General features: G+C 40.5%; 1 protein-coding gene across 1 annotated transcript; it reads right to left on the minus strand.

Annotated features, from left to right (window-relative positions):
• Window positions 1–3: 3 nt before the first annotated feature.
• LOC131662950 (tumor necrosis factor receptor superfamily member 4-like) lies at window positions 4–13,624 on the minus strand. The gene is made up of 2 exons (XM_058932969.1): window positions 13,410–13,624; window positions 4–3,462 (listed from the first exon to the last, which is right to left on the minus strand). The coding sequence occupies exons 1-2, from the start codon at window positions 13,473–13,475 to the stop codon at window positions 2,962–2,964; spliced, it is 567 nt and encodes a 188-aa protein (XP_058788952.1). The 5' UTR covers window positions 13,476–13,624; the 3' UTR covers window positions 4–2,961.
• Window positions 13,625–21,522: the final 7,898 nt, after the last annotated feature.

The raw sequence follows: 21,522 nt of genomic DNA on the forward strand, positions 1-21,522 counted from the left end.
AAAATTTTTATTCAAAGTTGATAACAATGTACAATGACATAAATAGACAAAATAATGCTTATTACGAATCTGTTGCAAGAATGGCTTCTATGCCTTCTGCTTTTTTTTCGTGAATGGTTAAAATAACTGATATTTTTTGTATAATTTTACTGCTGAGTGTTTAGTTCATGTATAAGTTTATATATGTATTGAAAAAAGAACATATAACCATTTCATACAAAACACATTGACTGCGTATGTATTTGTCATCACTGAAATTTTTCCGCTAAATAATTTTTAATTCGATTATTTGTTCACAAGGATTCACTGTATAAAATATATTTAAAGCCTGTATCTTTACTCTATTTAGGTCTCTGTTAACTGGTGACTCGCTTGTAAAAGTAAATCGTAAATATACTTCTACAGTGCTTCAAAATTAAGCTTTCATCATGAATCCGTTTAGCGTACACATTATTAATACAAAAGAAAGCAAGAACAGTATTTTAACGTTTCCATTATTTTTTTGCTATTGTAAAAAAATTGAATAATTGACACAATCAATGCTATGCAATATTGAAAGTTAATATGACATATTACAAAAAGTGAAATAATCATTTAAATTAAAATATTAAAATGAAATGTATTATGGGTCCACAATATCAATATCGGAATCGCAAACATATGAAAAAAAGATAAAAATCATGTTAACTTAATATTTTTGAAATATTTTATGTTCAAAATCTTGCAATATAATAAAGGAATATTGATGAGAAAGAGAGGATGGAATAATATGACAATAGAGTTTTACATTCACTCGAGATCTTTAATGTCACCTTATAATGGCATGTTACAGTTATTGATTGCTCTTTACAATTATTAAACGACGAAATCTTGTGTAATCTACTTAAAATACAATATAAGTGGTACTGACTATAATGCAATTGAAAAAAAAACATGAAAGTTTTATAAACGTACGATATAAGCTAAAGTATATATTTTTTGAGTCGATAATGTTAAAACGTAGCTAAAGCCTTCCGATATAATATTTTTAATCTATTGTGTATGGCTTCTTTGAAAGGTAAATCCTGCATACGATATTACTTTACCATTGGAAAAAATCCGTGCAATATCATATGAAGTTGTATTAATGCAGATAAACCGCGAAGAGACGGAGATTATTATTATTCCATAACTGACGTTTCGTTAAACTCTGTCTGACGCGCTCTTAAGTTCTATTCGGCTAAAAATAGCACGACCCTGTTTTACAATTCAAATCGGCAGATCTACGTACATGTATGTCATGGGACAATTTTTCCTTTGTGAATGATAAATTTTTTGTTTAAGTTACATACTTTCCATGTCAACTTTACAGTCTCTCTTTAACTTGTAATCGACGTTTGAATTGTATAAGCCTGGTTAGAAGTTTAAGCCTTTTTTCCTAATCAAGTTATTCGAAGATTTATTAGCATTCGAATATATGTGTTGAAACTGTCTTCACGTATGTTTTTAGGATATATATTGAACATTCACACGTGCGTCGAGAACAAATAATTGAAGAAAAAACTACGTAAGGGATACAGATACGCGTACTCCTTTGATTTTCAATCATCTGCCTTTTAATCCACGCTAATGAACAATTGTAAACAGCGATGCTCTCGAAAAATAAGGAGAAAATCCCGATACTTTGTGCCATTCAATGTTTACATATATAGATTCATCGACTAGCCACAATGGCGATTCTTTTCATTTTTTGTTTCGTTTCCTTCCGCTCTCTCGAGTCAAACTTTTATTAGATTGCCAATCACGAACGCAATTTTTTTTTCGAGTCGTTGAAGTATTTTTAGTTGTTCGACGCGGAAAGTTTATCTTTGATCAAAAAAATCGATTGGCAATAAATGTTTGTTACTCCGAGTTGGATAACATTCTTGAAAAGTGTTCGATTGAACAAAAAGATAGGTATATACGACATCAATTAAAGTTATGAAAGTTGCCAATTAAAGGTTATATATTATTATTATGATCATGATTACTGTCGCTTATACATTATATATCGCATATTTTTGGCTTTTGTGGACAATAGGCATTCAAATATATTCATATAGACGCTTGACAAAAAAGTCGTTCATAAAATTAACGACAAACATGTACTGTGTGTCTCGGTGAACATGAGTTATATATATATATATATGTATATATATATATATAATTCGTAAGATACATATATGTCTTTGGGGGTATTTAAACAAATATTGTGTGTATGAATTAAAAATATATATATACATAAAAAAAGATACATGTGAAATTATATTAAAAATTAAATATACACTTACAAGACAACGCATATTGTAATGTTTCGTTTTCTATTATGTACACCAATCCTGATCGAGCGCGTGATATATGTAATAAAATAATATGGTCATAAGCGATTCATCAAAAATTGATAGCAAGGAAGAAAACGAATACGATTAAATAAATATAAAGCAAAATTCATGATTCCATCTGGGAGTATGTATAATGATGAATTTGATCGTTTTAATAAATACGATTATGTACATTTTTGTTTGAAAGTTTTCGGCTGGAACATTCATTTTTTCGTCAACTTATTCATTATTTTTCATTGAAGCTGCTTTTATTGACTAGTATAGGTATTATTTGAAGATATTTAAGTAATATACTAGTATATCTGACACACAATATTGGATTCGAGTGAAATGATAACGTGCGCAGTTACTTTATAAAATATGTATCTCTCTGTCCCTCTAACTTATGAATGAACATATATTACACCACCAATTTCATAAACGGCGTATATTATGCATTCGCGAAACGACATCAGCTGGGCCTTGCTCGCGACACGCGCACACACTCTTATAATCATACGGCTCAATGTACATCTGTCGCGCCTGGATTTTCGTTCTTAAGCGAAGGAAAGGAAGCAGCGGAAGAACAATTTTATAATCTTACAAAGTGGCAGCGTGCGATTCAGTCGGAAGAAGCGACGTCGTTGATCTTGGCTTCGTCCTCTTTCATCTGCGCTCGAGCATCCTCCCACAGTACCTTCTCCCTCTCCCTTTCAAGATCCTCCGGCAAATCCTCATCGACGTTCACCATCTCGCTTTGTTCGCCGGTGCTGCGTGCATCCTCAGGCGCGAGAAAAACGCTCAATCTCTCGTCCTTCCGTGGTGGCTCCTCGCATTTGCGCTTGTAATCATCGTTCGGCTCGTTCGGCCGTCGATGGCACAAGTCGCAGAGCGTGTCCGCGGACGAGCTACACCTCCTCGCTTCGTACAGTCCCGGGCCGCAGCGCGAGCAAATCCAGCAGGGCTGGGTGCCGTGATGTGGCGAGTAGGTGCCTGGCTGGCACTCGGCGCACAGCGTGTCACGGCCGCGACTGCAACGCTCCACTACACCCCAACCTGGCGCGCAGCGGCTGCAATGAGAGTCGCCACGGTGGTGCCGCAGGTGGCCCGTCGTCTCGGTCATCTGCAACAAACCAAACACGTTGATTCGCCTAGTTTTTTTATTTTTCGTCGGAGTTCAACAAATGCGAGCGAGTAATTATAGATGCTTAGCGCGAATCTGCTACCATATAGCTAACGTTTTTCGAATGCATATCACGCGCAACGATTAGTTGTTCCATGAAATCTGATTATCGTGTACTCGGAACGCGTAACATTGTTGAGAAAAAGCTTTCGAATTCGCACCGAGATAACTGAATAAATAAAAATGTCCGCTCGCTTGATGTACACGAATGAAACTGTGTACAAACGTTTCGATATAGCAACGTCTGGAACGTCTGTACAGAAAAAAAGTTCTATATAGAATATAAAAACACAACCGTAGCATTTTCTCGCAATAAAGCAAACTTCGACACGGTAACCGAGCACCGCCGCCGCCGCCGCCGTTGCTGCTGCTGCCGCCGTTCGCCGAATAAAAAACAAGGAAGAAAATGAATAAGGCGAACAGGTGCCAAAACGAGAGCCAGCTGACTTTGGAATATTGAAGCACACCTTGCCGACTTCTCTCCCCTCGTGGCGTTTGCCAGTTGCTCGCGTGATTATTGCGATTATTGCGATCAAGAACGATATCGAGTTCATTGTATTCTGGATGAGAGCGAGAGGAAAAATTATAGTGGCATTTTTGAAAATAAGCAGCGAAAATAGTCGGTGACGTTGCGGAGAGATGGACGAGTTGTTGCACGAACGAGTTTCTAATTGACATTCGCGATGGTACAGAGAGAAAGATAATTAAATAAGGGAGGTTGGCATTGACGTCAATTCTAGCATAGCCAAAGCGAATCTCTGCGAGAGAGCGCATATTATTGACGAGGGTGGAATAGCATTGATGTTTCCATACGGGATACCAAATTAGTTGCTGCTCCATTTCCATTGTCGTCATCACAACAACGCCTTGCGAATTCATCGGGTGAAAGTTGTGATGTGCGATTGGCGACGTCGAGTGGTCTAATTTGATTTGCGCGCTGCGAGATTTCCGATTAAAATTGTATATTTTGACTGGCAGGAGTAATCTTGTTGCGTCGGCGATAAAAAATGCCCGATATTTTATTTGGAAAGGTTCGGGTAGAGTGCCTTAGATCTTGGTTACACTATAGAATTTTTTTTATCGACAGCTGTCTGGACTGCGATCATCTCGGCGAGCGCGGTCGATTTTAATCCTCTTTCCTTCCCAGAGACAAGAATATAACATCTGGCGTACTCAAGTGGCCTCTATTTCATAATGCTGGCCGTCTTTTATGATTTTACATTCGCATCGCCTTCAGCCCTTTCTTAATCGACAAAAGTTAATAGTTATTTTACGGAGAAAATAGATAACTTGAACGTTTACGTAATTATTTCTGATCGATTAATTATTTAGTCACTCACCACGCGTCACAAGATTTTGTAGATATTTAGGTCACCGAGGCGAGCAACGTTGATACGCGCTAATAAATTTTGCAATCTTCTCGGTCTCACGTATATGTTATAAAGTCAATTAAATTGCAACAGACAGATCGAACTTTATATAGTTAAAATGTTAAAGTTCCAACAGAAAGTATCGATGTGAATGCGATCCAGTTTTGCTGTATCGCACGAGTGAGTTTATCTTTAAAGCATGTTAAAACTCCTGAATATTTTACATAAATATTTTACATAAATACATAATTTTTGAAAATGCTGGCATTAGTCCAGCAGAATGTCATGCTAAAATAATCGTTGTAAATTTTTTGTTCACTTTAATCGACAAGTCAAAAAAAATGTTACTCAACTTTAAAATCATAATTTTTCCTGACAACTCATAGAATTCAGTCATCCGCAAATATCGAAAAATGAAAATAAAGCATAGCCACTCGAGTACACCATCGTTATTCCTAAAGAAAACTCGATCCTCCGTAAGCAAAGTTAACGAGCACAGCGGCAGCGCATCAAAGTTGTCCTCGGATCCCCGCGAAATTCATCAAAGTGCGAACACTTTGCCCGTGCAAATTCTAGCGTGGCATCGCGCGCGATACTCGATAGCGCGCAAACATGCACATTTACGAAAAGTCCAACCAAAACTGATTCTCACTCATCGACATGATATAAATTAGCGACGCGCTGCGGCAGCCGAGGCCAGCTTCAATCGGGATAATGGTCCGCGCGCACGAATGCTCGAGAGAGGGAAAAAAAGAGCCACTAAGTCGGCAGCTGGCACGTGCCGCGTGCTGGACTAGCTCTCGACAGCCGGCGATGTATCATCAGACTTGTTTCCTTCGTACACCTTCTTCTTTTTTTCGTTGATGCTGCTGTTCCCGTCTGTCTTTCGTCGCCACGGGTCTTTTCAGTATTTTGAATTTTATGTGCACGGTCGTCGGTCCACAATTTTTCCAACTTTTTTCCTTTTGTGCCTATGATTTGTAGTATCGTTCTTTACAACCAAAATAATTAATCTTATTTTTATCAAAGAATTTATATCGACTTTGCAGATAGAGAAGACTATGAAGTGAATGAAAATTTTTAACTTTTCCAGCTCTTCGCAAAGAATGACACGATTCAATGCACTGCTCGACTGTAAGACTTCCCGTGAGAAATTTCTCTTAGCGCCTAGTTTGGCGTCGAAGACTTACAAGCTATATTGAAGTCGGAGTATTACACTCAATTATTATATTTGCTAAGTAAGCCCATGCCATAAAATTGGATTATTTTTTGTATGATAAAATCGATAATGTAAAATAAAGTCGTGTTATATCTTTGACTGTTTCAATTAGTGCGTCCGAAAAGCTTAATTGCGGACTGAAATAAAGTCCAATGTAAAACTAAAATAAACATTAAGAAGTCACTCAATATAAATTGTATTTAACCTCTTTGCAAAGTTGTCAAAAGGCCAGCATTACAGCATTCATTAGACTTCATTACTTTGACATTCGTATCGAAGGTGTACTTTATGGTTACACTAATTTTCTGCTAAACATTCATTCACGGCGGCAAAAAAAAAAAAAAAAAACGCCTCGGCGCTGCAAAAGCGCATACAACTTCAAAAGGTGAGCGAGCGCTCGCTTTGTTCCTTTTTGCAAGCTCATTTTCATTCATCCCACCCTTTCTCCACGAGCGAGCAAAAACGCAATAGCATCTTAATTCCAGCAACGCAGCGCGAATACGATCCTTCGGTCAACAGTCATTATGGCCATGGACTCGCGGAAACTGCTTTACCGCGTGCACTGTATATAGATACGTTAGTTTGGAACGCCAATTGCAAACGGAGCTGTAACGCTGTTGTTTACCGATGGGCGCGCGAGATATAGTGGAAAATCGGATAAGCGTGGATTTTTCGCTTTGCGACGAAATTCAAGTGCGAAATATACCTTCGATTTCGCTTTCCACTTCGCGCATGAGATATTCACACTTCACTTCAAGACGACCTCCTCCTCGCATTTCGCATTAAGCATACTCCAAATATATCCACATACACATATAAATATGCTCAAAATACAAATTTTCGAGTTAATTATAAAAGCACAACGTGCGTACCTACAGCTCGCGGCAACATTTACTTCCGATACATATTTCACTCTAATACGATAGAACTCACGGGAATGTGGATAAAATCGCAACCTTCCCGTCGCCTGTCTATTTCCCCTTTTAGCACTTTCTATGCTGAAGTATTTCTCATACCGAAGGGGTAAATGAAAATTAGCGAAAGTAGCTGGACACTCGAGTACGGAGAAGCATCACCGACGTAGCCGCGTCGGATCGCATTATCACAGAATAGTCAGCAGGCCGTTTAATTAGACGCGTAACTCGAGACGAGGCGGGACTGCCAAACGTGTAAGGGTGCGTCGATTATACTTCAAGCCATGGCCTTTAGTACGAGCTACGACGAAAGAAAAAAAAAGTAATCGGAACGGTTTTTTTTTTTTTTCACCGCAGGCGTTATTACACACTTTTTTCACGCTGCCGTGGAATTTCCGCGTAAAGCTACGATTCACTTGAGAATTTTTGTGCCAGCTTGAAATGCGCGTAAAATATTCAAATTTTCTAAATGTAAAGAGGGTAGTAATGGTAAAAAACGAATTCGCAGCTTTTTCCGTGACGATTATTACCTGCTGTTTAGTTGGGAAAAAAGCTTGCATTCGCTCGAAAATATTACATCATTCGCTCGAAAAAATTACATTTTCCCCAATTAAAAATTAATTACATCTTTCGCTAAATTTAACGACCAGAAGAATTTGCCGTTTGACAACAACGTAGATTAATATATTAATAATCCATACAGCGAATATGTTCCGAAATCGATAATTACTCATTAATCACAGCCATGCTAAAACTGTATAATCTATCGTCAAAATAATCGACTTAGAAATTCATCAATTTGACTAAAATTACAAGCGCGTAATATATATGAAATTGCAACGCGTAGCACCTCTCTCGAATGGTGCATTATAATTTGTTAATTAAATCACTAGCGCACAGCATCGGGTACACCGTAAAATAGTTGAAAGTCCTCGACAGCCAGGATGTAACCGCCCATCAGAGCGGCAAATCGGCGGCGCGATTCCTAAAATCTCGGCAAACGAGATAAATGACGGCGCGGGCAAATTTGCAATTCAAAATAAAAGCAGTGAGGTGTAATGTCAAAAGCAGCGAGACGCATGTGTGTGTGTGTGTGTGTGTGACCTCGTGAGGAATTTGGAGTTTTGGCGCGAGGCAGGTAGACGCGCGTGCGGCTTTTGAATTGCCGTCAAACGCTTTGCTAACGTTTTCCCTGCGCGAATAATGAAATTGCAAGGCTGTGCTCGCTTGCGATGGAAAATTGTGCCGTTGCCGTAGTCGTCGCGTAGAATTCGACCCGCGTTAGCTACGAAAAGTGACCTGCTTTTTAAATAGATTAATTCACGTGTCACGAGAAAGTGAAGCAAAAAGAAAAACGAATAAAGTGGTTGGATTAAGAATATCGTTTGAAACGTAAAGATGTCGCTTGTAATATGCGATCCAAACACATCGTCCTCATCGTTTGCCAGCGGGAAAACGAGGAATAATGAAAATCCGCGATATGGATAAAAAATGACGCGTGCAATGTATACATTCCAGGCAGGGATTTAACCGGCAGGCACGTGAAAGTTAAGCGAGTTACCGCGAGTAGATAACATTTTTTAATCCTTCTCCGACAAACAAATAAAGAAATGACAGTTGAATGCTCCTCGTGCAATGTCGAAACGAGCCGCATTGGGAAAGAAGAGTAAAAGAAATTTTCGAAAAGAACGAAGAGCCACTTTTCAGCAGAGATTGTTGTACAGCTCGTTCACGTCTCATCTGCTCCGTGCATACGAGAAAAACGTACGTACAAATTTGCATGTTCCTTGCGTGGATCGTCATGTCAATTTTCTTCGTGTAAACTTTATAGTACAGGGGAGTCGCCCTCCAGGTATTACACGAAATTTCACGGCGGCGTCCGTGCGTCTCTTAGAGATCTAAAATCCTATGCTTTAGCAAAGTCAAGATTCTCGACGTCAAGAGTTGAACAAAGTTTTGCACGAAAGACACGCGACGTTTAACGTTAATTGCTCGGAGAAACCCTCCATTCCTAAATGGAGGTGAGATATATATAACTTGAAGAATCGCACTTGTGTGTTTTTTGTTTATTCCGTTGGAAAACAGAGCGCGAGTACTTTTTATAAGCGACAAACTTTTAATTGAAATCATTCGGATGCAAATTCTGCTCGATCCTAGTCTTGATTTTGTTCGAGTATGCTGCACCCACTGCAACAAGAAATAAGTTGTGAAGAGAGTTTACGCGAAAAGAAAAGTCGTTGCATATACTTGCCCGGCATGCGTTTCTCTTTTAAGACGTAATATTCTTCTTTCCAGCGGGGTAACTTCCGTTCTTTCTCCTCCAGAGAGGGAAAACGCGTTGTAAAATATTTGTTCCCGGAAACATCTGACTTCTAAAATCAACAATTCTTCTTGGCGTTATATTTTCACACGGTAAACAATATGTAAAACTGCGAGATTGTGCAAACATCGCAAAAACGCTTCAATTATTCAACGCGAAGCATAGCCTATTATCCGGCGATGCGAAAAGATCGACGTTTCTCGATCAACAAAATAAGTAAACCACGCACGAGCGGAAAAGCGCAGCAAGGCCGCATAAAAACATCGGCGGGGTAGGATCTTCGCAGAGATATGCATCCACGGCGAAAAAAAGACGAACGCTCTCGACGAAAATCAGCGCACACTCAAATAAAAATCAATCCCACACGCTCTCGACATTTTCCCTCGATATTCCATATCATGCCGCGAGCACGGTGAAAAAAAAAAGAAGAAAAAAAATTCACCGGCGGAACAGGACGACGTCGACGTACACTCTCGACTTTCTATGCGGAAGCCGCGCGCCAGCTGGCCGCATGCGTAATTCGCGATAGAAATCTCTCTCTCTCTCTCTCTCTTCCTTCTTCATTCTTTCGCCCTGCGTTTCTTTTTTCATCGCTGTCGAATCGTTAGTCGCAGCATACTTTTTTAACTGTTTCGATGCACTCTTGCTCTGTTCGACCATCGCCAAATTGGAGCAAGCCAGAGCAACGCGAGCTCGCGAAAAATCGAAGAGCCTTCAACATTTTCCAGTGGGAACGGTGCTCGCAAAAAAATTAAACTGTCAGATTCACGCTCGGGAAAGGCAATTGCCCATAAAGACAGAGAAAGAGGGGAGAGGGGAAGAAAAAAAATTCAATCAGTAGTAGAATCTCATCGAATAGCCATTACGCCTTGATCAAAAGCCATTTCCCTTTGTCACCTCGTTTCGATCTTGAGAAGCCTGGATATTGTACTTTGTCTCCCGCCGACAATCCGCGAGACGTTAACGAACATCCACTTTCGGCGTGTCCCCGTTTGTTTTTCTTTTATTTCATCCACTCGCTCATTTAACTTTTAAAATGTATGCTCGCGTCGCGGCGGCACGTTAACGAGCAAATCCATTAATGCACGCAAAACAAAAAACAACGAGGACTTTTCATTTTATATCTCGTAACACACGCGCACACGTACACGCAAAAGAGCTGCGAGAAACTGAATGCGCAGATGGGTTTATTTCCAAAGTCATTTGATTCCTGCCGTCTCTCATGTATGCGTGCACGCACGTTTGTTTAAAGTCTATTTCCCGGGCGGAAGACGCTAGCAACCCTTTCAGAAAGCAAATAAACCGAAAGGGAAAGAGGGGATTATCGTAGAATCGAAAAACGCTGGGAGAATGAAATAAGCTTATTACACGCTGCTGTATCATTGGAAAGAAGCTCGTAATAGGCAAGCTCGTGAAACAAGCTCGTAGTCGTGTAGCTGGACGTTAACGTACCACGCTAGCTGCGGAGCTTTCAACGCCGCTCTCGAGCAACGCAAATACAATGGCGACGTAGCCAAGTGAAAAAGTACGTTTGAATAAAGAGCATCGAATTGACGTGTCGCAACAGCGTAACTTGGATGGGACGCTGCGAGACGACCACGCCGAGCTACAGCTGATTTGAATTAATCGAATTCCCATAGCAGTACTGCGGTGAATTACTTTGCTCGAATAACGAGAATTTTGCCTAGCGCAAGCACATTCTGCGGGTTTGTAGAGTTGCCGGACGGCCCCCTCCCCGCCCCCTTTCCCAGTGTCGCTTATAAATTTTATTCGTCGAAAACTATGCGCCCTTATGTGTGCGCAGCGCCGCGAGTTTCTGCCAAAGCGGCTTACGTAGCCCTCTGGCAGTGCGTGTGTGAGCTCCCCCCGACCACCCAAAAATTCAAAAAGTTTGCATTGTTTCAACCGGCTGAGCTGTATTTATGGGCTAACTCTCCAACTTTTATTATTCTTTTCGACGAAATGGATTTGCGGCGCGGCGTTTAATCGGTTTATCGTCTATATTCTGGTGCGCTTTGAGTTACTGATTTTTGCTTCGATTCAGAGGCGAACTCAAAGTTATTTTCACCTCAGAACGTGCTTGCGTCAAACAGGACTCGCCCATTAATTATTATCAAAGCTTTCTCGCGCGCTATCCGTGTGAATAATTATTATTATGGTGACTGGTGTTGGGCCTGAAAAATTTAGTAGATGCAGGAGCACGAGACAAACTTGACTATCTGGGCAAGTTGCTTTTCTTCTTCTCGCGCAAATTGTTGATGTGCTTCTCGACAAAAGCCCCAAAAGCCTCCCGTCGAATAACACGCCCGAGAAGTGCATCGTCAAGCCGTCCACGAGCTCATTTCAACAGACAAGCTGCGCTCATTAAAATGCAAAAAAGCATGGTAGCCATAAATAACGAAAAAAAGAAGCGAGATACGATCGCAAGGAAAGATCCACCTGCCCGTCGACACCTTGAAACCATCCTCTCGCCCTCTACAGCGACGGCGACTTCCGATTTTGTCTGTATATGTGTAAGTATCGCGACACAACCCTCCACGTTTCCGCGAGCGCGCCCCTTTTACAAGTGGCTCCGCCGCTTCCGTTTTATTAAGAAAGGCGAAACAGGGGCTTTTGTATTTATGGGAAAAACAACACGTCGGCCCCGCTGCAAGGTCTTTATAATTTCGACGGATTCTCCTACTCTATGTCGTGGGCGTTGGCTTAAATACTCTTCTTCGCTGACTCTCTCTTGTCCTGAATTTTCGTCCTTTAGTAAGATGGATGGCGACGTTACCGCATGTGTACGAATTAAAGTCGGCCGACCTTTTTAAGCTAGTTTCGTTAAACAAAGCCTTTTTATTTTTCGCGTATGCGTGCGAGAAGAATGGAGATTCATCGGTTCGTTTGCCCGGAGAGACGGACAAGGAAACGTTGAACTTTTCCTTTATTTTTCCCGTGACGTGGAGCAATTGGGTCGAGTAACCGCGCAAATTATGCGCAAATTAGCGAGTTTTATTTAGAATGGCATAATTCTCTGGTCCCTGCCGGAGAAACAAAACAAACGCGCGGGCGCTTTTTTGAAAATTAACGAAGAGCCTCTTTTTCCGCGCTTATCCACCGAATAACTGAGCAGAAGTTTCTTTCTGCCGCTCTTTGCAGGCCTCGCGAATCGAATTATTTCGCGAAACTTTTTCCATTCGCCCGAAAAATAATATGTCCTCGACAATGAACGGCACGTAGCCGAATAAGTGATTCTCGATCGAATAATAACAGGAGCGTAGCGCACCCAACTTGCGATCGCACAGCCATCGAAACAGTGAGAAGCAAATCTGTCAGTGCACTGCGTTGAAACTCCTAGCAAACGATACGCGCGACGGTAAAAAGCGAATCCAATAATCGCGTTGCCCCATGCTTTCCGATAACGATAAAACAGAAAGGCAAACGACAGCACTAGCAGCGAAGTTTACGGAAGTGTATATTTACGCTCTCAGCGGACAAGTACAATAAGAGTGTGTGCCCTTCCCGATAATTTACTCTGCTACTAGTCGCTCTTTTATTTGCTTTGTTTCGCTGCCTGCAGAGCGGGAGAACCTTTGTACGACGGTCAACATTCGACACCAACTCTTCCGCGCTTTTCGCGTATCCATTGTTGCCGTTTTTTTCGACGCGCGTAATACACGTGTGATCGCGATTACGGGCTTTACTGTTGCTTGGCAAATGTTGTCGGAATTTTCGATGGATCTCCGTGAAAGACGCGCAGAGTGGGCGAGAAATTGGAAATCCCAAAACTGTCAATCTATCCAGCATCACGAAAGAGTTATAAAGGCATAAAGCTCGCGTCGCCAGGTAACAACGCAGCGATCGATCGCGGCCGTATAGCGACACAAGTGTAATTATAATTTTAGGTATGTCGATGGTATGGTTAGAAACTTGATTGTTTGCCACAGGTAGGCGAGCGCGCGACAAGGGGTGAACGTTAATTATCACGGCTGAATGGAAAATCTGAAATAGAAGGTTCGGGACGCAGACGCAGTGGCTGATCTATCGGCGAAAGCTCGACGGTGCAAACTCGCGTGAATTACCTGGAGAATGCAGAGCGCGGCCAAAAGCGCAACGGCGACGAAGCGGCTGCCCCCTTGCTCGGCCATTTTCCTACGTGAAAAAGGAGATCGCAGGCGAAGCCGGCGAGGTAGAAGCGTTCACTGGCTGCACGTGCGAGCGCGCGAGCGACACACGCTGGCTACGGCGTTTGGCGCGCGACTGAGAGCAACGGGGGCTGCTTCTGCCGACAGCCCGACAGCAGCGGCGGCAGAGCAGCTGTGTACTGCACGTGGCCACCGCTCCGCTCCGTAACGCACGCGGCGCCGCCAGACTTTCTCCCGCTCCTCGTTTTCCTCGATAATGCCGCGTTTTCGCTCTCGCGAATTCGCCTGCATGGCAATTAGTTCGCGGCGTTCAATTGATTAATTATATTGAATGCGCGCGCGTGCTAATGGGATGCGTGTGTGTCGCTTGTAGTTTTCCCTGGGATGAGAGTTAATTAATTCGAAGCGTTAAGTTGCCAACGAAACTTGCTATTTGCCTCTTGCACGGTAACTAGTTTCCACGGTAATTTTCGTGATTGGATGTGGCTTCGCGAGAGAGATTTGCTCTCACGGCGATTACTGTTGGCGCTAGTTAGTAGGCTTTGATTTTCAATGGAATAGCCAACAAAGGTATTTTTAACGCTCGGGTTTTCTTGAAAACTCTAAGAAAATTGATTGATAACGGTAAAAGCACACTGTGCTTGCAAAATTGAATTATATCGGTAAGATATATTGAAAATGAACAAGACAAAAGTAGTCTTCCAATGAAATCCGTCATACTATGATTTATATATTACCTTTCCTTTAGCGAGACAAAGAGAAATTGCAAAATTGAAGGAAATGCACGCGGCCTTCTGCACTACGTCGGCTAGAGTTCCTCTTGGCATCTCTCTTTTTTTTCTCATAAAGCAAATGAACTTTGAGCACAAGCGCGTTCACATTTCGAAATTCACCCGTGCAGAGAAATAATTTACTTTTTCAAACAAGCGAATTAAACTTGCAACTAATTTTCGAATAGCAAACTTTTTTCTTTATGCTAGTATTAATGCTATTTTTATCGCTAAAAAAGACGAGAGTTCAAATTCAAATTTATCTAAACTTGATAACATGTCCACTAATCAATTGTATTTTAAAAAAGCTATTGATCTATGTACAAGGCTTGGATAAATTCAGCATGGTCATTGAATCTAGTGGACGTTCGTTTCGTAAGCTGTTATACCGATTTTTATCTAACTTTAAAATGCAAATACAATGGATAGATGTATAATGAGCTAGGATGTATTTTTATGTAAACATTCCATGAGTTTCTTTCTGAAGAGCTATCGTAATTATACTGTATCAATATTGACTTGCCTCTGTTCTCACGTTCGTTCTCTACATTATAATGTGTAAAATTATGCGTTCTGCAATATCATTCAAAAGCAGTTTACTATGTAAAGAAGTTAGAAGGAAATAAAGAATTATAAACAAAACAACTCGTAAGCAGGATATACGTTGAAAGAAACAGATAATAACGAAACTAAGCAACTCTTAACTGGTCATCAAAATTAAGAAGGTGTACGTGTTACAACCATTGAAAATGAAAGCCCATCCCCACGTGCACTTCAAACAGGTCTCCTATGCGCTCATTTCAAACACAATAGAAATGCGTAGAAAAGTTCGAAGCTGTAACAAAAGAAGTTACAGCTTGGAGCTTGTTTTCACGTCCATCAGCTGCGGCAGCTGTAACAGCGGCGGCGGCACGCGCCTTGCGCAGACAGGTGTAGCACGCGACAGCAGCCGCTCGACGCGCGCACAGATGCCGAAAAAAGGAAGAGCGCACTTTGAGAGCCTAATTATTGCACTCGCGCGCAACGACATATTGGGGTATCTTTTCGCAGATGCATCGCGCTCATTTCCCAAAAACCATTGGCATCCCCCCCCCCCTCTCGTTTTTTAACTTCGTGTGTGGCGACACAACAAGACGAATTACGTTTGTCGTAGTTTCGAAAATATTATTGGTATAACAAAAAACACAGATGTTCCAGTGCAAATTCCCTATTTCATTTATAAACGATTGAAATTTAAGCGGCGTGTCCAATTATCGGCAGTTATTCTTTTTTCATTAGTATGATACGCGTAATACTGGCCATTTTCTCAAAAATTATTTGTATAACATTTCGATATTCTGCGTTATATCGTTATTGTCCGGCAATTAAAATTTTACGAGCTTACGCATGTAAAAATTCTCCTCCAGCAACCTTCCAAAAGTGGTAGGGAGGTTGGTTGCATACTTCTTATGACTTAGATGCCTAATGCGCGTTTAAAACGAACGTATTTCTTGAAGTAGCAACAGTAACAACTTTAAATACTTGGTCAAATAATTTAATAAACGTAATGAAAAATAAGTTTTGCACGCGGAAATAAAAACGAATATCAGATTGAGTTCGGTTACAATGTTTTCCACGAGAAGCATTAAAAATGCAATTAGTTAACCGTTAGAACAATTACTTAACTTCCATTTAAAGCAACGTTTCGTGATTGCAAATCTCGAAAGCGCGAACAATGAATATATATTGACTTCAAACATTCACCTGTGTATCCATTGTTGGACTATTCAAACAATGTAACGGTACGTTTTATTGTATTGAGGTAGGAGGGATACACGTACACCTTTTAAACAGTGAATATCCGATCTACCCTCCAGCGCATGTACTTAATTGAAGCGTAAAACACAATGTTGCTTTGATAAAACAATATTTTATTTTAACAACTCTCAAAAGAAAACAAGATGGCAAAGCACTCGAAAAAAAAAGATACATTAACTGCTTGAAAAGCCCATTCATTACGCAGCTAACGAGCGCAGAGGAGAGTTTCACTTTCGCGCAAAATAAAAGCGCTTGAAAGCACAGCTAAATTTCCGTCGTCGAGTGCATGCTTGCATAGCGATAACGACGCCTCTCTTTCCACCCCGGCACGTCCTTTTGTCTTTGGCTCATAATAGGGAGAGAAAGGTCCGTCCAATTATTAACGATCGACACGGTTTCGTTATCAGGAGGCGAGACGCATGTTTTTTTGTCTCGAGTTTTCTCGCAGTCGTACGTAGAGGGCTGATGTTCCTCGACGTGCTTTTCGTTGCAGCTTTTTTTCTCAAGTGACCTACTTCGAGTGCACTTTTATTTATGTGAACCGAACCGACGACTCTCTTTCTGTACTGCATATGCCCTTCCATAAATAGAACATGCAACACTACATCAAAAGTATCGTTTGAAGACACTCGCGATACGTAGATTTGGTGCGTATAAACCGAATGCGCTTGATGTACACTCGACTAACTTGGCTGAAAAAAAAAATGAAGCCCGCGGAAAAAAGCTGCGAGAGTGCGCAAATAGCAGCAGGCGTTTATCTCAATTGGAGCATAGAATAAGTATCTTAAGAGAGTAGAGCTCTTGAAAAGCTGAAAAGTTGGAAAGTTTGCAAAGGATTATCGCGATTTGACCAAGCGTTAAACTGCCTTCGACATTGTGCTTGCCTGCGCTCCCCGCGACACGGTTCGGCCCAGCTATTAATCATTTCGTGCAAAAGGCTCTAAAAGGAAATGCAAATATCCGTGGCTTCGGTTCAACGTATCCGGCTCTCGCTAAATGCGATCCCCTGCCGATATAGTTCCCGAACAACGACTCGCTTCGGCTTCCCAGCCAGTCATACTGACACGATTATCGCTCGGATAAATGCAAAGATATATCCTCTTGCGATATACCGCACAGGCTACAACTATTATTCCGTCGCGTAGCAACTATTTGACGCTTTTGGGAAGTAAAGGCAATCGAATCGTTTAGTCTGTTGGCAGTAAACTCGAACTTAGTTTGATCACCGTTCAACGATTGATCCTGATTGGATATTCGAATGTACCGATACTAAAGTTTATGTTTAGTTAGCGGCGAATTCGAGAATGGACATAATGGATTTGCTTTGCAACAGGATAATCCTCGAGGTAAAATAATTTCAATGCAAGAAAATCGGAAGGAATCCTTAATCGTTGTTATAAACATGGGCGCATTTACTAAAATCTGATTTTTCAATCGAATAGACAATTTTTAATTCTAGTACCCATTTCTATTGCAATACATATTTTCAGTCGGGTCGATGTGACGTTCCAAAATTAGTTAAAGCCAATTGAAAAATTCAGTCTTCACTGTGCTGAGAGCACATACTAAAGAGGATTACCCTCTTTTAGTAAAAAAACTTGTTTTCTGAGTGTAGAGTTGCTATATATCCTCACTCTCAATTTATTATGAAAGTTTTTTACAACTTATTTTCAAACTTGCGAAAACAAAACATTGCTGAAATATTAATGTATACTTTAAAAAAATTATTAAGTAAATACTCTATCCATTATTGAAATATCCATTGATATTCCGAAAATTCATTCTATAAATCCAATTTACTTAAAATTATTAAAAATTCCGAAAAGAGTATCGAGAGAGAGAGAGAGAGAGAGATTGATATATTCGATCAAACCAAGAAAGAGGGAGAGAAAGAGAGAGATGACAAAAAGGATTGGTGTTTACAGGTATTACGTCTTGGTGAATTATAATAATAATTACAAGTGGCAGAAATATATGTAAGTAAAAAAGGGCTTGGTTTATTCAAAGCAAAACAGGTACATATAATTACAAATTACAGTCGCGTGACTTAACAGAATACGGACGGTAAATCAAACACAAGGACTGAGGTTTAGGCGCGTTCTCAGTTCGAGCCACAATGTCGAAATTCGCCCTCAGAGAAGACGTATCACCTCGGAAAATCGAAGGGAAAGGGAAAATCCCTCCCACAAAGTCCGAGAGAAATGGTAGTTGGGACCAAGGGTAATAAATAAGTAGTGACGTTAGATTTTTTAAAACAAGCTGATCATCAAATTTTATTGAGTTGATCAGTAAAAAAGATCTGTCACGATAAAGCTGAAAACTTTATTATTTAATTATGTTTATAGAAAACAATAAATTTTCCTCCAAACATAGACAAGAACATCAAAACGGACGTCGCAAGTACGTAATGGCGAGATATCATTGACAAAAATAGGATATTGGGAGGTTAAAATTCGATTACACTAAAATACAGGTATAATTGACCAAAATAGGATATTGGAATAGTAGAAATTCGATTACACTAAAAACACTAAAATACAAGAACGACCAGAGAAAGGGAATTGGATATTGGAAAACCGCAAATTCACCTGAAAGCTTCTATAATAATTCTTAGTTTGATGCAGCTAGCGAAACTCTCCTTAAACTTTCAAGCGACTCGATGGAAATTGCGGAGCAGCGAAAAATCATTTTGGAAAAACGAGGCCGAAAGAAAAAAAGCAGAGCGGAGTACAATGAGGCAGCAGCAGCAGCAGCCAGGGGCGGTTTATTGCAAAATGCCTAGCGGAGAGTCCTCTTAATTGCGTGGCGCCCGGCCTCAGGCAACCAAACTTACGCGCGATCGACTTAGCCTCCTCCGAAACCACCTCCGTCTCTCGAGAGAGACCTGCCGCGTGCATTATTACTGATTAACGGGCTAATTCTGTTCTGCAGCTTGCATAAAACTTCTCATTCCCTCGTTTTTTTTCTTTTGCATCGTATGTACGGGTAAGCCCCCCCCCCCCCCCCCCTCTAATGGCTTCTCCTTAGCTTCTGCTTCTGCACAAGTTTCGCTCTCGCGGCCGCGAGTGAAAAACAACTTTGCAGGATATGGGACTATTTGAATTTATTGCAGTATTGCATCCACACATACACACGCTGATGGATTAAATTTCAAGTTTTTGCAATCGTCAAACAGCTACCACCGCCTATATATGAAACATCTCCTACCGTCCTCTTTTTTATTAGAAACTTTTGTAGCGAAAAAGCTGCTTTTCCTTTGAAGTCACGTGGAAATGCAAAACTTTATCTTGTGCCGCTGTAATTAAATCGCATCTCCCACTGCGAAAAAATAGAAGGGAAAAGTTGCGATGGACTGAAATGAAAAATTATCCGCGCTACTTAGTTCTTCGAATATAAAGAAGGAAAGAAGGTTAGACTATAAAAAGCTTTTTTAAAAGTTTCAGGTAGAAAAGCTCCGTCAAGTACTTGATATTTAAATACAAGTAATTCTGTTTCGAATTCGCAATATTCGTAACTTTCAAGACTACTTAGTTCTTTAGTTTCTTCTACAATTTACGCAATATGACATCAAAAAATAATCTTTAATTAAGAAACTTTCATTTTCCAAACGAAACATAATACCAGCAAGTACTTGTAATTACTCAAAATGAGAAACCAAAAGTTAAAATTATTGTCTTATTCTTATAAAGTAATTCACTTCTAATAAAAAGCTTTTCTCACTTTTAAAAGTAATTAAGGAAATTAAATAGTAATATTAAAATTTGTTTTTCAAACTCTAGCTTATGCAATATACAATAAAAAATCTGTTGCTCATTTGTTTCTTAAATCGAAAAAATTTACTTGAATAGAAATGTTTTTAGTGCGCTATTATGAAAAGCTCTACTCGATTAAGATGACTAAGCACGCAATAATCGTGCGCCTAAAACAGCAGATGAATATCTCTCTCTTTTTTCATAAGGTTGAATGCAGTTTTTATAGCTCGAATATGTCACTATGAATAGAATTTTATCCTAACGATCCGCCGAGTAGCCAGTAATTACACATATACACACACGAGTCCAACCGATGCTATCTGCGCACTTTTTACCATGGTCGGCGCTAAAAGATTTCCCTTAATGACGCCCCTGACTTTGCCCCCAAGCTTTTATGAATATTTGCATCGTGGATGTAGTAATTACTGTCTAAATGGGCCTTGCAGCCATTTGTTTTTACATAATTATACCATGAGGTCGTAATAATAAAATGTATCTGCGGATTTTTCTTTTACTGTACTATAACGTCGTGGTGACACTCGGATTCTCAAGCTACTCCGTGTACAATTTGAAATGTTTAAGCTGGCAGGTAATAAAGTTCTTGCTCTCCCTGTCGGCGATGGAAGCTTACATCAGTTTTCTATTATGCCAGCTATCTCATCAGAATGCAGATTTCAAACTTTCAAAGAGAGAAAGAGAGAGCGACGCTCGCAAAATTCCCATTTCAAGTGATTTCATCAATGAATATTTCCTTTGTCGTTCGGCACGTGATCAACTAAACAAGAGCTAACAGAAACGTACTTCGCGTATGTACGTAGAGCGCGGAGTTTACAGTACGCGCGGCCGTACACTACGTATATAGGCGGAAATGCGCGCGAGGACTTGCGGCTGGGGAAACAGGCTCGAAATGTATTCACGTCTTTATAGCCAATCCAGTAAACGAATTTCCAGCCACGGAGAGTTTATATACCTCTCAAAATGGAGCATTTTATGGATGGTTGCGAAAACATATTTTCCTTCGCTTATGCTCTTCTCGCTCGCGCAAATTCTTATTTAAGGAGAGAAATATGTAAGAGCTTTTGCTATTATAATTGAAGAGATTGTCGAACGAAGGTATATAATACCGAAATGCTACTGTACAGCCAGAGATAGTTCCATAACGCCAGAGAGAGAGAGAGAGAGAGAGAGAGAGAGAGAGAGAGAGAGAGAGAGAGAGAGAGAGAGAGAGAGAGAGAGAGAGAGAGATAGAGATAGGGAGACGTAATCTCGATGCCGGCAGTTAACTTTCATAAAGGTAAACCGCGAATTTCGAATCTCTCGGCGGGACGTTGCGCAAGAAAATTAATCGGAGACTTACCGCCTCGTGGGATATAAGTTTATATCTGCTCTGAAGCAACGATGATGCAGTTGAACATCTTTAACGCTCGATCGAGCTGAAACCGCCGCACATTGGTAGAAGAGTGCGCTGATCTATATCTCGCCGTATATGGTCAATCGCTATTTTTGTCTCGTCATTGAATTATTCAACATTTTCTATTGGACACACTTTTGGCCTCTATTCAATGATCGAATTTGTTCCATCAGAGTTTGCGCGTATTGGAGTTGTTGAATGGTGGCTTTCAGGTCAGACCTATGTGGTATATTTTGGGAAAGCTTGCGCTACGAAATTTTGCAATGAGGCGCGCGAAACTTTGGCTTTGCTCAAACTTCATGTATACGAGCGGCACGTGA

The sequence above is a fragment of the Phymastichus coffea genome, unplaced genomic scaffold (assembly GCF_024137745.1).
Source record: "Phymastichus coffea isolate CEN01 unplaced genomic scaffold, Cenicafe_Pcof_1.1 PCOF00028, whole genome shotgun sequence".
Classification (NCBI taxonomy): domain Eukaryota; kingdom Metazoa; phylum Arthropoda; class Insecta; order Hymenoptera; family Eulophidae; genus Phymastichus; species Phymastichus coffea.